General features: G+C 37.8%; 1 protein-coding gene across 1 annotated transcript in view; it reads left to right on the top strand.

The window, feature by feature from the left end:
* Positions 1-14,846, top strand: part of MYBPC1 (myosin binding protein C1) — a 105,538-nt gene that overhangs the window by 57,133 nt on the left and 33,559 nt on the right. The window contains exons 7-14 of the mRNA XM_062202444.1: positions 3,015-3,181; positions 4,606-4,738; positions 6,720-6,844; positions 7,717-7,822; positions 9,141-9,307; positions 10,897-11,059; positions 12,463-12,569; positions 12,890-13,023. Of these exons, the coding sequence (XP_062058428.1) occupies positions 3,015-3,181; positions 4,606-4,738; positions 6,720-6,844; positions 7,717-7,822; positions 9,141-9,307; positions 10,897-11,059; positions 12,463-12,569; positions 12,890-13,023 (1,102 nt within the window). The remainder of the gene's footprint in view (positions 1-3,014; positions 3,182-4,605; positions 4,739-6,719; positions 6,845-7,716; positions 7,823-9,140; positions 9,308-10,896; positions 11,060-12,462; positions 12,570-12,889; positions 13,024-14,846) is intronic.

The following is a 14,846-nucleotide window of genomic DNA, read 5'->3' as shown; positions in this document are numbered from 1 at the left end:
GCTAAGGAAAAGGAAAGAACAGACTGATTATACCAGCTTTGCAGAATTAAAAAAAATCCAATTATATGGTCATAGAATCATTATGAAAAAAAAAAAATGGGCAGGCAACATGTCTCCAGTTTTCATTTTCTTTTCATCTTCTAAATTATGATTTTGATTCTTAATCAGATTTTGTTCACATAAGACCATGTTCATTTAATATATTATACTAACAAACTAATAAAATGTTGGAAATCATGTGTTTTTTTTACTAATTTGTGAATTGCATGTGTTTTTATGTGGTAATGACACACGGTTACCATTTTTACTTCTCCAAGAGTGTGCGGCAAAGTCCTCATAAGAATAAATATCATTACAATTGACATCTCTATATAATAAAAGATCTCCCTACCATGAACAAAGCCAGTTTATTTCAAATAGGCATTAACTAAAGCAGAGTAAATCTTTTGGGCAACATCCCGTTATGGGGATTTGACCTACATAAATACTTGGAAGTTTCATTCTACATAAAATTTCTATAAAAGTTTTGTATTTCACTAGGATCATCAAGTTATAGAAATTTTGATGTAGATGAAAGCTGTGGCCATTTTACAATCCTATCCCAATGCTTGGAAAGGAATCACAGATGCCTATAGAAGTTTGGGTTTTTCTCTTCACTGCAATTTAATATAACTATGCAGACAGAGTCATGTGCAGCCTCCATGGTAGGTGACAATATTTTCCAGATGAGTTAAGGAAATGCTACCAGGGAAAGCTTTGACCTCATATTTTAGAACAACGTGAATGCTTGTATTTGCAATTTGGGATACAATAAGGTGTTAAAGTAGAAGGGGATAAGTAGCCAAGAAGTCATTGGTACTTTTGAACAAAATTCAGTAAGACCAGGAATATATTAGGGTAGTGTAGATGTTGGTGCTTAAATAAAAAAATAGCGAGGATGATTGATTTTATGATTCTACCACCAAATTGACTCAAGAAATCATACTGAAAATAAGGATCTTTATTATTGGCTTTTCATATCTCATGGCTCTAGGTGTAACTCAGTGTTTCATTTGTGCCTCCTGTTAGCTATTATAATTATGATTATGTAGTTTGATACTTTCAAATCCTTCCACCAGTGTCAGGAGGCTACTTGAAATATGTTTCTGTGTTAGTCTTCTTGGTTAAAATACAAACTGAACCCAATCTAGGATAGCATAACTTTAGAGTCTGGGGCCAATATTTAGGCTAGAAAGTGACAAAAACAGAGCATTTAAAAAACTGGGTAGATGAGACACCCTACCAAGAAAATATACATATGTACGAATATACACATTTTACTTATAATTCTCCAAGGTTTTCTATTAAAATATTTAAAAGGACCTATTTGGGATGTAAACTGCTTTCAGTTGGTAGATTTAGTGGATCTGGAAAATTATGGCCAAAATGCCAATTTCAAGACAATTATTTTAAGCTTTTTCATTTTATCCATATTAATTTGGGAGGCCTTTGTGCCTGAGTTTTTAAGGAGCACATTTTCCTTATGGTGTTGGAGAATCCTTACTCTCATGGTTCCTGACGGACCAATGACCTCTCCCTTTCTTCCATTTTCCGTATTTGCCCCAGAGTTCCTAACTCCATTAGGAAAAAAGACTTAACCTAACAATGTAAAATGGAAATCAGACATCCGGAAGTAATCCTTGTCTAATGGCACTCTGAATTCTTCGTAAATATTTCTATTCTCCTCCTATCCCCCATATACTTTGCCTATGATTACAACCCACTATTTCTCTCTCAAAGTACACATGAGTATAAAGAAGAAACTCTGAAACAGGTGTCATTAATGTGACAGCATAGGTCCCTCACCATTCCCTAAAATGGGAGCATGTATAAACTGTATTAACTGGTTTTCCAGAAAATCATATCCTAACCAGCATTATTTTTGGTAAGTAGTCACTGTTAACATTTCCAAGTCTGAACCTGATATAAAAAGTAGTCAGCTAAGCTTAAAACTAGAACTATCTATAGACACTGAAAAAAATCAATTTAAATTATATTTTGCATTTACCCTAAGCCTCTTTTCTTAAAGAGTGTTTACTCCTGAATTTTGGTTTCATTTTGTGGTTTTAAAATAAGGGAAGACAAACATACCTTAAATATTATTTTTTTACTTATATGTGTTCTTTGTATGTTCCTTAGTGACGATCCGAATCTGGGGTGATGACTTTGGTAATTACCTAAGGAGCTACTTTCCCTTTGTACATGAAAATCTGCTTTGCAGTTTAACATTTGTATTTTTATAATTCATACCATACCTGCTTTCAAAAAACATGCAAGATAGTACTTTAAGATGCAGTACGAGAGAAGTTTTGAATTTAATCTCCTTTTCCCCTGCCGATTAAATTTTTTTTCCCTTAAAATACATCTGTATCCATAAAAATATGAAAAACAAAAAAAACCCTTCGTGGTAGTTTGCAATGTTTTTTATACTTAAAAATGAAAAATGATGAAAGTGCACATTTAGTAAAATGGTAGGGAAATTCCATTTGTGAAATCCAAAGGTTTGAAATACTCTGTACTGGCCTGTGCATCCACGAAAGGAGAACGAGACCATTTTTTCTTTCACGGCCAACGTTTACATCTTTCATTTCTCAATCCACTTTTCAGAATGAATTCAATGCTCCTATCTTCGATGAAAATCGTTCTTGAGCTTCTCAACATCCAACCCTCCCATTAGATTTTCAGGTTGAAAGCTAAGTACAGAGATTTCCAGGGCACGTCCTGGTAGCCTCTGCTCCCCCTGACATTGTTCTTACCCAGGAAAACGAAAGCGCTAATGTAAGTGCACATAGCTGATCTCGTACTAACTGGAAGCTTCCCTAAAACGTCCAGCAAAGCAAGCAGACTGACTTCTCGGCTTTACCCAGGCTTTAAACAAGAGCTTTTAACACCGAACCCAAACACCGGAATCACGCCCTGACCGTCTCTGAGGGTCAGGGCAGCTACTAAACTAGGCGATGGTTCTCCCCGGGTAGGGAGGTGAAGCCGCAGGAGGAGGAACCCGAGGTGGACGTCTGGGAGCTGCTGAAGAACGCGAACCCCAGCGAGTACGAGAAGATCGCCTTCCAGTACGGCATCACCGACCTGCGCGGCATGCTCAAGCGGCTCAAGCGCATGCGCAGAGTGGAGAAGAAGAGCGCGGGTGAGCGCGCCGCGGGCGGGCCTGCGGGCAGGCGGCCTCTCGCGGCCCTCAGGGTTTGTCAGGGGGTTGACGCGGCTCCTCGGGCGCGGGTCGTTCGGGTTTGAAAGACGGCGGAAGAAGAGCGAGCGAGGAAGGAGGAATACAGTTTAACCTGGCCCTTGGCGCCTCAGAGGTTTCCGTACTCGGTCGTTGTGTCAGCTGTCGGAAGCGGTGACACGCCAGAGTGAGGCTGTGGTGGTGCTGACGTTCAGAGAGACCCGAAAGGGTCACAACTTGTTTCTTAAAAATCTGCCTGTTCGTTCGAAACCTGTCTCCCAGCTAGCTGAGAAGTGGCCCAGAGAAATTGAAAAGCTTCATTTTGTGTCCGAAAGAGCCAGCTGACAGGACTTCCCCACGCTGGCCTTTCCCGCTCCTGTCGTTCGGTTCTCGTCCATGGCTCCCGGCAGGTGTTGGATAACTTTTTCAAAGCTAGTACTTATTTATTTATTTATTTTTTGGCAACATATGAGAAAGCAAGTTTGTTTAAGCAATAGTGTAATAAGCTTGGTATGATGGAAATACAAGCGTGACAACATCATGCGTTTCACACTTGCATTTTCCAAACTGAATGAGAAGTATTATCTAAATTTTAAGTTTACTTCTATGTAGGATCCTTCAAAGACAATGTTTTTAAAAATTGCTCTTTTTCTATATTATTTAAAATGTTTGGAAATCTTGAATTCCTAATCATATATGTAAAAGGTGTTTTTAAACAGTCACTATTTAGGCAAGTTTCCACAATACAAAAACTTTGAGAAACTTGCTATTTCAGTCATCAAAGGCATTTGTGATTTAGTCTCTTGAATCACTGAATTTATCTCTTATAGTCTATAATCTTAAAACGGTGACATGGAAGTGCAGAAACAATGTCAGTGCTCCTAGTAGTAATCATGCTAGCAAATAAGCACTTTGTAAAGATTTATTTATTTGAATGGCAGAGTGAGAGAGAAAGGGAGAGATAGAGAGAAAGAGGTCTTTCATGATCAGGTTCATTCCCCAAATGCCTGCAACATCCCACAGGCATCCCAAGTGGTGGTTTTGTCTGCTGCTCCACAATGCCTGACCAAGAAGCATGTTCTTAAAGTTCGATTTCATGTGAGTGCTTTAGACTGTACATACCCTAAAAAACTAGATCAGTTTAAAAGCTTCTTCAACTTGTTTCTTTTGAAAATGTGTAAATTCTTTTTAAGTTTTACATCATGGTATTGTATATAAATTGTCATGGAATTCCAAAATATGAAGGACAGTTTAGTAAGTTCCCTATGCTTTCCTTCTCAGAGACTTGGTGATTTCACTTGTTTTTAGGTTCTCATACTTACATTGTCTATTTAAATTCATAGTATGTGAACACATATTAATGTTTTACTTTTACTTCTATCTACCAGCTTTTGCAAAAATTCTTGATCCTGCATATCAGGTTGATAAAGGAGGCAGAGTGAGGTTTGTTGTGGAACTGGCAGATCCGAAGTTGGAGGTGAAATGGTATAAAAATGGTCAGGAAATTCGACCCAGTACAAAGTAAGTGGGCTTTGCAAATGATCAGTGATAACTATAAATAAACAGTAATTAGACTTAATTTTCTGAGAATGAAAGGACTTTTTAGTTATATCTTTATATGCAAAACTATATGGAGGAAGAGTAAAAATGTAAATCACTTTTGATGTATTTTGGAAGCATTAAAGTTACAGTGGTATATAAACTAAGTCTTGTTTTATATTTAATTCCATACAAACTATTTCAAGTGATTCCCAGTTGTTTTGTGGCAATACAGGTTATATGTAATTATTTCAGAGCATTGCCAAAGTTCTACTAATTTTTAAAAATGAAATTTTAAAAAGATTTATTTTATTTGTTTGAAAGGCACAGTTACAGAGAGAGAGGGGGGGAGAGAGAGAGAGAGAGTGAGAGCGAGCGATCCTTCATCTGCTGTTTAACTCCCCAGATAGCTATAATGGTCAGGGCTGGGCCAGACCAAAGCCAGGAGCCAAGAGTTTCCTTTGGGTCTCCCAGTGGTACCCATGGGAAGACCTAGGCCATGTTCCACTGCTTTCCCAGGCACATCAACAGGGAGCTGGACCAGAAGTGGAGCAGCTGGAACTGGAACCTCTGCCCATGCAGGATGTCGGCATCACAGGCAACGGCTTTACCCGCTATGCCACAACTCCAGCCCCTTAAAATTTTTTAAAATAAATCCTTTACATACTAGTTGAGAATCAAACTTTCTAATTAGATGACTTTTTGCCCCCTCCAAAATAACTTCTATATTCAATAATAGCCAAATACTTTCTATGTTCAGTTCAGGCCTGTTTTGAGTACTTCAAATACTGCATCTGAATAGAACTATTTGTTGTCAAGGTCTAATGCAACAACTAAGCTTGTGTTTTGTTATCTCTTGGCCCTTTCCCAAATTAGGAGACCAACTAATCCCTAATGTCTGATGCTATCTCTAGTCTATTATGAAACTCATTTATAGAAATCCTTCTCAGCCAGAAAGATTTTCATCTCCAATATATTTTTTGAGTTAACAGGAGCCATGTGTACATTTATAAAGAACTTTAATCCTGGAAATCTGTCACTTCTGGAATACTGTTAGATGGTTTCCAATTTCTTAATGTGGTCAGACCAACAGAGTGACTTTGAGATGCTAATGTTTATTCCTGGTATAAAAATCATTTGAAGATGGCTTGAATTTACAAAATTTACAATTTACAAAAACATCATTTTAATTGGTTATCTTTTTCTAGAAAATATTGCTTAATATTTTGCTTTTGAAGTCTTCAACTTCAGAAATTCCCAAACCTGAATTTTTTTCTAGTCTATTCTAATGCTCTAATGTGCTCCACTATATGACAAAGAATTAAATTTTGCTACTTTCTTGCTTTCTAGTTTTCTTGTCCAAGTACTCAGTTTCTTTCTTATGAGATGACAGCTGTGATAACATACCAGTTCTTAAGTTCATTTAAGAGAATATCACATTCTGTAGAATGAGTGCACATATTAGTAATTAAGGTTATGTTATTGCTTAGACTGTGTAAGCATTTGCCCAATGAACAAAATTTACTGTGTCCCTGGGCTAGGCAAGAAGTGGAAGATATGCCAATGAGTAACATCAAGTTTCTACCCACCTATAAAGTACATGAATAGGTTATTTAAAGAGTATTCAGAGCACCAATTTCTCTGATACCCTCAGCCCCTCCTATTTTCCAACAGTGGTTAAAAACCTAAGTGGCAAATACCTGATAACTGAATTATATTTCAAATAAAACTTACATAAAATAAAACAGAAATTACACCGTGTATGTGAATACATATATGTATTATATGCATAGGTTATATGTTGTAAAGGTGAATTTTTTGTTACTATGTAAGTGGCAGATTAAAATTACATTCCTGGCTTTCAGAGGTGATCACATTATAAAACCAAATTTGCTGACAATAAAGAAAATAATAAAATCAAATTCATGAATTTCATTTATCATCTCCCTCCTGTTTACAACAGATACATCTTTGAACACAAAGGATGTGAAAGAATCATGTTTATCAATAACTGTTCACTGACAGATGATTCGGAGTATTATGTGACAGCTGGTGATGAGAAATGCTCCACTGAGCTCTTTGTAAGAGGTAAAATGAAATGTCTTACCGCAGTCATCAAGAGCCAATGGCTTCCCTTTTCCAAGGTAGTGATCAAAATGAAAGGGATGAGGTGAGCTCCAGAGCGGAGGTAACAGTACCTCTAGAAATGATCGGGATGACTGTTAGCTCTGATCAGCAGTGAGGCTCCTCTACACTCTACTCCTCTAGTCTTCAGGTTTGCTGAAGCCAAAGGGAGAAAAATGATTTTTTAGTAAACTTGTCTTGTGGTTTTCACTCAGGTTGAGCACTATTCTGCAAAATAATTATTCGACTTATAGCTTCTGAAATGCAACCCACGTTACTGGGTGAACCTCATTTCACACACTCAGCTGATCACCAATAGGTTTCTTCTGAAACTGTCTTGTTTAATGAGAGGGCACCAGTGGTTGGCACTAGGAACATCATTTACTAAGACATTGTGAAAGGAGCTGGGGAGTGTCATGTGAAGCCATATATCATTTCTTTTTGTTCTGAGACTCCCTGATTACAGACAACTCCAAAATCTCTATTGTCCATCTAGAACGAGAGTCAGAGACTTTGTGTTAGATGATTTCCATCAGAAATGCCTACTACTCAGTCTCTTTCTTGCTGAAAGAAAGATATTTGATACATGTTTTGTGTGCTCTCCAGAACAATAATTTATCTGAAGAGTTCTGAAAAAAACTTGGGACAACTTCCCCAGATTGTCAGCTATTAGTTTTGCTAAGAATAAACAGTGGAAAAATCTCACCTAGTATTTACCACCACGAGAACCATAGAAGTTACTTTCCTAGTGTTAGATTTTTATCTGTTACAAATCAGGGTTCATAAGACAGGCTTTGGATATTTAATGATGTGGATTTTCCCTTTTTTCACACTAGAGCCTCCAATTATGGTGACTAAACAGCTGGAAGATACAAAAGCTTACTGTGGAGAGACCGTGGAATTAGAATGTGAGGTGTCTGAAGACGACGCCAATGTAAAATGGTAAATAGCTTTTCTGGGATTTGTCCATTTTTAGTAGACGAAAAAAAGTACCTTCAGAATTGATAGAACAAGAAACGTAGCTTTTAATCATAGGGTAAGAATCTCAACCTCATTTGTGTTAGTAGAGATGAAAGCTAAAATTATACTAAGATACTGTGGTTTTTTTTTTTTTAAAGATTTATTTATTTATTTGAAAGTCAGAGTTACACAGAAAAAGGAGAGGCAGAGGCAGAGAGAGAGAAAGGTCCTCCATCCACTGGTTCACTCCCCAGATAGCTGCAATGGCCAGAGCTGTGCTGATCCGAAGCCAGGAGCTTCCCCAGTGTCTTCCCACGCAGGTGCAGGGGCTGAAGGACTTGGCCATTCTCTGCTTCTTTCCCAGGCCATAACAGAGAGCTGGATTGGAAGTGGACTGGGACTCTAACTGGCACCCATTTGTGATGCTGGCACTGCAGGCAGTGGCTTTACCCACTACACAATGCTGGTCCCGTGTGTTTTTTTGTTTTGTTTTGTTTTCACCTGTGAGACTGAAATATGATCCAAAAATGTGTACTGGTCAGGGTGAAGGGAGGTAGGCATTTCCTAGAAAATGGAAAGCTCAAGCTATTCAAGTTTGTTTGGCTCCAAAGCCACAGGAGCTGTTAATCTCCCTACCATGCTTCTTCTTACCTTCTTGTTATGCCAAATCAGTGACACATGGAAAATGTAGATTTACATAATTTTTCAGTTAAATCGTCATCACTTATAGCACAGTTACAGTATCTCAGAAAAATATTTCAAATTGAGAATCACCAGACTCACCAATTCCCTGTAAAAATAAAAACTTGGGTTTTTTGGGGGGACAGGGGGTAAGGTAGGGAGTGTTTTTTAGGTTCCTTGTGAGTAAGATCAAAATTAAAAATTGAAAATCTTAAATGAAATGCTATTTTGAGAAGCATAGCAAATTACACAGCAAGAATCTTTCGTAGTTGGAACAAAGTAGTTTGTTCAAATTAATCAAGAATCACAATTAACTTTAAAATGCATTCTGAGCCCAAAATATGGGTAATATACACTCTTAGTATCTGCACCTGATTGGTTTTGAATAAGAAGAGGTGGCTCATGTTCTTCTAAAATAATTTGTTAGACAGTGCTTGTTATAGTATGAATCTATTGATAGATCAAGTCATACAGTTTTTTAACTCAAAAATTGTTCTTGTGTGGCTGGTAAATTCTAGAAACTCTGACAGACATTGGGATACAGCTATAAACAAGAACAAAGAAGTCCGTTTTCTCAAGAATGTTTTATAAAACTGTTCTATAATCCATTTTAACTCAGGTTTAAGAATGGCGAGGAAATCTTCCCTGGTCCAAAGTCAAGATACAGAATTAAAGTTGAGGGCAAAAAACACATTTTGATTATAGAAGGAGCAACAAAGGCTGACACTGCAGAATATTCAGTAATGACAACAGGAGGACAATCATCAGCTAAACTCAGTGTTGACTGTAAGTAAGACTTCTTCAGACGTCTTCTAAATTGGCATACTCGTGACGCTCATTTTTTTGAATTCTACTTGTATCACTTTTAAATGTGTAAAACTGTATTCCTTTCTAGCTAAGTATCTGTAAGATCACTCAGGATCTCTGAGGAAATAACTGACTACTCAATTTAACAGTAGAGCGCCAATATCGGGAAAGAAGTAAAAAAGTCACGTGATAGAAAAATTCCTCAAATGGGTCTAACCAGAGACCATATAAATAGATGGCACATACTTAAGTATAACACTAAATCCTGATGATGTTTGCTTAATCCATAGGTGCGCTTACTTGTTAAACAAACATTCAACATTCTGTTAGTATATTTGGGGTTAGGAGAAAGTCATTCAAACCAAGAGGGAACACTTGAGAGCACTGTCAGTTCATTTGCTAATAGGGTTCTGAGGTATACGAATTAATTTGCTTGCCCAAATGCCTTCTACTAGCAGTCACTTCTCAATGGCAGATTCTGGCCCAGTTTGCCATAAAAATTAAAAGAGCAAAATCTTAGGATGATTAGTTGTGCAAACAGAATAAAAAATTTCTTTTTCAGTCCATTTGCAGCTCATATGATTGTTGAATTATTCAGAAGCAATCTCATTTCACTTCTTACGTTTCATGAAATCATGGCCATTTCAATTTAATATCAAAAAGTTTTTCAACCACAGGCAGATCCTTATCTGATATTTCTATTCACCTAAGGCAATTTCAGTCAGTTCTGCTCTAATGCAACATATGTATTTCTAAAATAATTCATTCAATAAAAACCACAGGATTTATAGGGGAAATGGGACTATGGGTACAACATTCAAGAACTTTGTTAGCAACACATTAAAAAATTAAAACCTAATTTAAAAACAATAGCACAAATTTCCATACATTATATATAAGAAATGCTATAATAAATATTCACTTCTCCTTGAAAAATGTGGCTCATATCACATATGTAAACTGTGATCACTTATAGATCAATATCTGAGGAGTACATGTGTGCATTTTTGTATGTTAGTACCTGGCTCAGTTTAACTGGGTGCAGTTTTCATTAGTTTTCCTCAGAATTAAGACCATGCCTCATCAAACAAGAAATGTGTATTATACTTCAGTTGTTCTCTGATGTATCCTTTGCATTGGAACAAAGTCTCATTTTATTATTAAAGTTTTTTGTTTGTTTATTTAAAAGTCAGAGTTACACAGAGACAGGGAAAAATAGAGAGGAGGGAGTGAGAGACTGCATGAGCCAGGTGGCTACAATTGCCAGGGCTGGGCCAGGCCGAAGCTGGGAGCCAAGAGCTTCTTCCAGGTCTCCCATGTAGGTGCAAACGCCCAAGCACTTGGGCCATCTTCTGCTGCTTTTCCCAGGTCATTAGCAGTGAGCTGGATCAGAAGTGGTATAGCTAGGAGACGAACCAGAGCCCATATGGGATACCAAGGCCAGCCCTACAAATTCTCACTTTTAAATCAAGTGCTATAGCAGAGCTGATTGTACCACTGTGAAATGCCACACTTTAGCTCTTCTGGAGTTTGGGTTTGGCATTTGTGATGGTCTATTATTTCTATAGTGAAACCTCTGAAGATCTTGACACCTCTGACTGATCAGACTGTAAACCTTGGAAAAGAAATCTGCTTGAAGTGTGAAGTCTCTGAAAACATAACAGGAAAATGGACTAAAAATGGTCTACCTGTTCAGGAAAGTGACCGTCTAAAGGTTGTGCACAAAGGGAGGTAAGCCAGCTGGGTGCTCCACAGTGAGGGCTGAGCCTCATCTCCACCTTATCCCTTCCTAGATTGCATATTTGTGTCACTTCTGTTTGAAGAATAGCCATAAGGAGGTGCTGTATCTCTGCTTTTTTGCTTTCAACTAGCAAGGACAGGTGGTGTCTTTGTTGTACATTATGTCCTACTCTCGATCCTGTATTTGCACCTCACACTATGTTTTGTTTACTCAAAATCCATTGGCTGATATTTTTCCATCTAAACATAAAGTTAGAGGAACTATATTGAATTTTAGTTGGGAATCTGATCAAATGGAATAACTGTCCCTAACCAAGTTTAAATAAAATTTATAGGAGACTACTGGTTTGGACTGAGCTCTTGCTTTAAGCAGAGCAAACCCAAATGGAATCACTCACGCTGAAGTTCCATGCCACCTGGCTGAAACTAAATTGTTTATCTGATCTTCCAAGAAATCAGGAGGAGAGGGCTAGTAGCCAAATGCTCCCAACAAGGCCAGCATTAGTTGGCATGGCAGGAAAGTCCTGTCTGCTCTAACATGTACAAGGAGAGTAACTTTGAAGTGACCAATCCACTTTTTGTCCTCTATTTCTGCTTTACTCATCCTCTTTTTGTCTGTAAACCCAACTTTGTCTACTCAGATAATTATAACAAACCTCATTCTTTCCTATAGAATGGCTCAGTTCTAGAATGGCAAATAAAAGCCAATCTGATACTTTTAAATTTGTTGTGATTTTGTCCTTTGCCTCCAATGAATGTCATATGACCTGCCAATAGTCTTTCTTGGGCAAAGGATGGAAGCCATGTATAATATCCTAGAATTTAGCAAAGATGTAAGGCCAGGGTTTTAATCTGGGATCCATGAACTCTCTCAAGATCATGAATGGACTTCTGAGTACCCCATAAATCCTCTGAAATTAAGAGAAAATTCTGTGTGCTCAAGAAATATACTTTGGACAGAGAGGATCCATAAGGTCCATCATATATTCATTGGTTCATGATCCCAGTAAAGTTTAGAATGATTTCTCCTTGGGTCTGGCATGTAAAACCGAAGTCCAGATTATTCCTGGTAATTTCAAGAATCTAAAAGTGTAGCATATTGAGATACTCTATTTTAGTGTTTTATAAGATATAGGATAAAAAAAAAGCAACACACATAATAAGTGGGTTGAATTTGTAAGAAATTTCTGTATTGTCCAAAATAGAGATCTAATTTGGCTCAATAAAGAGACTAATTAAGTTTTTATATTTTCTCCCTCTCCTTCCCTCCCTCTCTCTTCCTAGACCACACTAAAGAAATTAACCAGATAAAGTTGAGGTGTCTCTGCAGTTTGAGTACTACATGGTCTAAATCTTTGCAAAGTCTTAGAAATATGCTTTTCTTCTTTCTTTAGAATCCACAAGTTAGTGATAGCCAATGCTCTCGTTGAAGATGAAGGTGATTATGTATTTACACCAGATGCCTACAATATTACTCTGCCTGCCAAAGTTCATGTTATTGGTGAGTAGATAAAATAAATCATTGCATATTTGTGTTCTTGTTCATTTCTATTACCCTGGAATTACAATATATTCAAGTCATGTAATGTTTAAAGAAAAACTATACCAGTTGGTATAAATCACTAATCATAAAAAGTTGATTCATAAGTCTTAGAATGAAATAAATTTGTAAGGTACCAGTCACCAACTACTTTAATTTTTCTTATATTCTTTTTGGCCAGATAAAACATTGGTTGCTATCAAGCTTTCAGGCTAAGAACTAGGTGAACTATTCAAATGGAAATGACCATCTGATAACAAAAGCTGTGTTTAACATTCCAGATCCTCCTAAGATCATTCTGGATGGTCTTGATGCTGACAATACAGTGACAGTGATTGCAGGAAGCAAGCTTCGTTTGGAGATCCCTGTCACAGGAGAGCCACCTCCTAAAGCCATCTGGAGCCGAGCAGATAAGGTTTGTTCTACAAGCACATGTATATCCATGGATGTGTGTGCACACCTGTAGAAAAGGGCCTCAAAAAGTTCATGTAAAATTATGAAAAGTTATGAAAAAATTATGCTTGAATTTCAAAACTTTTTGCAGCAAACTAGTCTTACCTTTTAATCTCATTTTTCCCACAAACTTTTTGGGGTCCTTTCTCACACACATGGCACCTAAGCTATCCTACCCTCTGCCCCCCTTTAGTCACATGAAGGCAAATATATATACAGGAGCACAGTACAGATGTAATTCCTTTAAGAAAGCAAGCAGACTGATTTTCAGGCAAATCTGATTATCATTCATTTACTTTTCATATTTTTATTACCTACTATGTGGGTAGGCATAGGTTTATGCACATTTTCCCATCTTTCATTCTAGTGGGTGTCATGGTGGGCAATAAATTATTAAATAAAGGAACAAAATCATTTTGGACAGTAACAAGTGCTATGAAGAAAATAAAAGAATGATATGGTGAGAAGCCTATACAGTCGATGACAGCCTCTGTGAATGACAATGAGGAGCCTACTATGTGAAGCTCAAAGGGAAGAGGTGTAGGCTATGCAAGTGCAAAGGCCCAGGGGAGAGAATGAAATTAATGTGTTGGAGGAACAGGAAGAAAACCAAGTGGCTAAGACAGAGTGAATGAGGAGGAGAAAAATTTTAAAAAGAGGTTAGCATGTAAGGTAGTATCAGCTTAGGGGTGACCCTGAGGTTACCTGTGTTCCACACTCAAAGAGCAGGACATGAGGCTTCAACTTCCAACCAAAATTGAGTAACAGGAATCAGATGTACCCACTCACCTGAAATTCCCCCCAAACCAACATAATACATGAACAATGGTTTTCAAGACACTGGACATCAAAAAATGGTAGTGCTTCTTTGGGAAACAAATGAGGTAGGTCCTCTAACGACCCCAATGTATTGCCTTAAGAGAGAGAGCTATCTTCCATCCTCTGGTTTACTCCCCAAGTGGCCACAACAGCCAGGGCTATGCCAGGCCAAAGCCAGGAGCCAGGAATCAGCTACAGGGACCCAAAGAATTGGGCCATCTGCTGCTGCTTTCCCAGGCGTATTAGCATGGAGTTGGATTGGAAATGGAGCAGTTGGGTCTTAAACAGGCACCCATATGGGATGCTGGTGTCGCAGGTGGCAGCTTAACTCATTAATGCCACACATCGCCCCTTGATCAGCAGTTTCTTACAAAAGTAAGTATACTGTTACCATGTGATCCAGCAATCCTCCTTCTCCTCAGTGTTTGCTCAGATGAGTTGAAAACTAATGTCCGCACAAAAACATGAGTATAAATGTTTATAGCAGCTTTTTTCATAGTCACTAAAACTTAGAAGCAATCAAGATGTCCTTCAGTATGTGTGAACTGGTATCTGGACATTGGAATATTATTCAGCACTAAAATGAGCTGTAAAGCCAACAAAAGACATGAAAGAACTTCAGTGCATGGTATGACATGAAAGAAGTTAATCTGAAAAAGCCATGTATTGAATGATCCCAATTACATGAACATTCTGGAAAAGGCAAAACTGTGGAGACAGTAAAAGATCACTGGTTGCCAGGGGTTAAAAGAGGCATGAGGGATGTGTACAGCACTGAAGATTCCTAGGACAGTCATACTATTCTGCTGGTACTCTATGGTGCATACATATCGTTGTACATTTGTCAAAACCCAGAGTGGGTGACACAAAGAGTGGACTGGAGAGTGATAATGATGTATCAACACGATTTCATCTGTTGTAACAAAAGGACCACTGTGGTGCAGGATTTCCATAGTGGGGGAGTTG

This window comes from Lepus europaeus, chromosome 10 (assembly GCF_033115175.1).
Source record: "Lepus europaeus isolate LE1 chromosome 10, mLepTim1.pri, whole genome shotgun sequence".
Lineage (NCBI taxonomy): Eukaryota > Metazoa > Chordata > Mammalia > Lagomorpha > Leporidae > Lepus > Lepus europaeus.
This window is presented reverse-complemented; position numbering and strand designations above follow the sequence as displayed.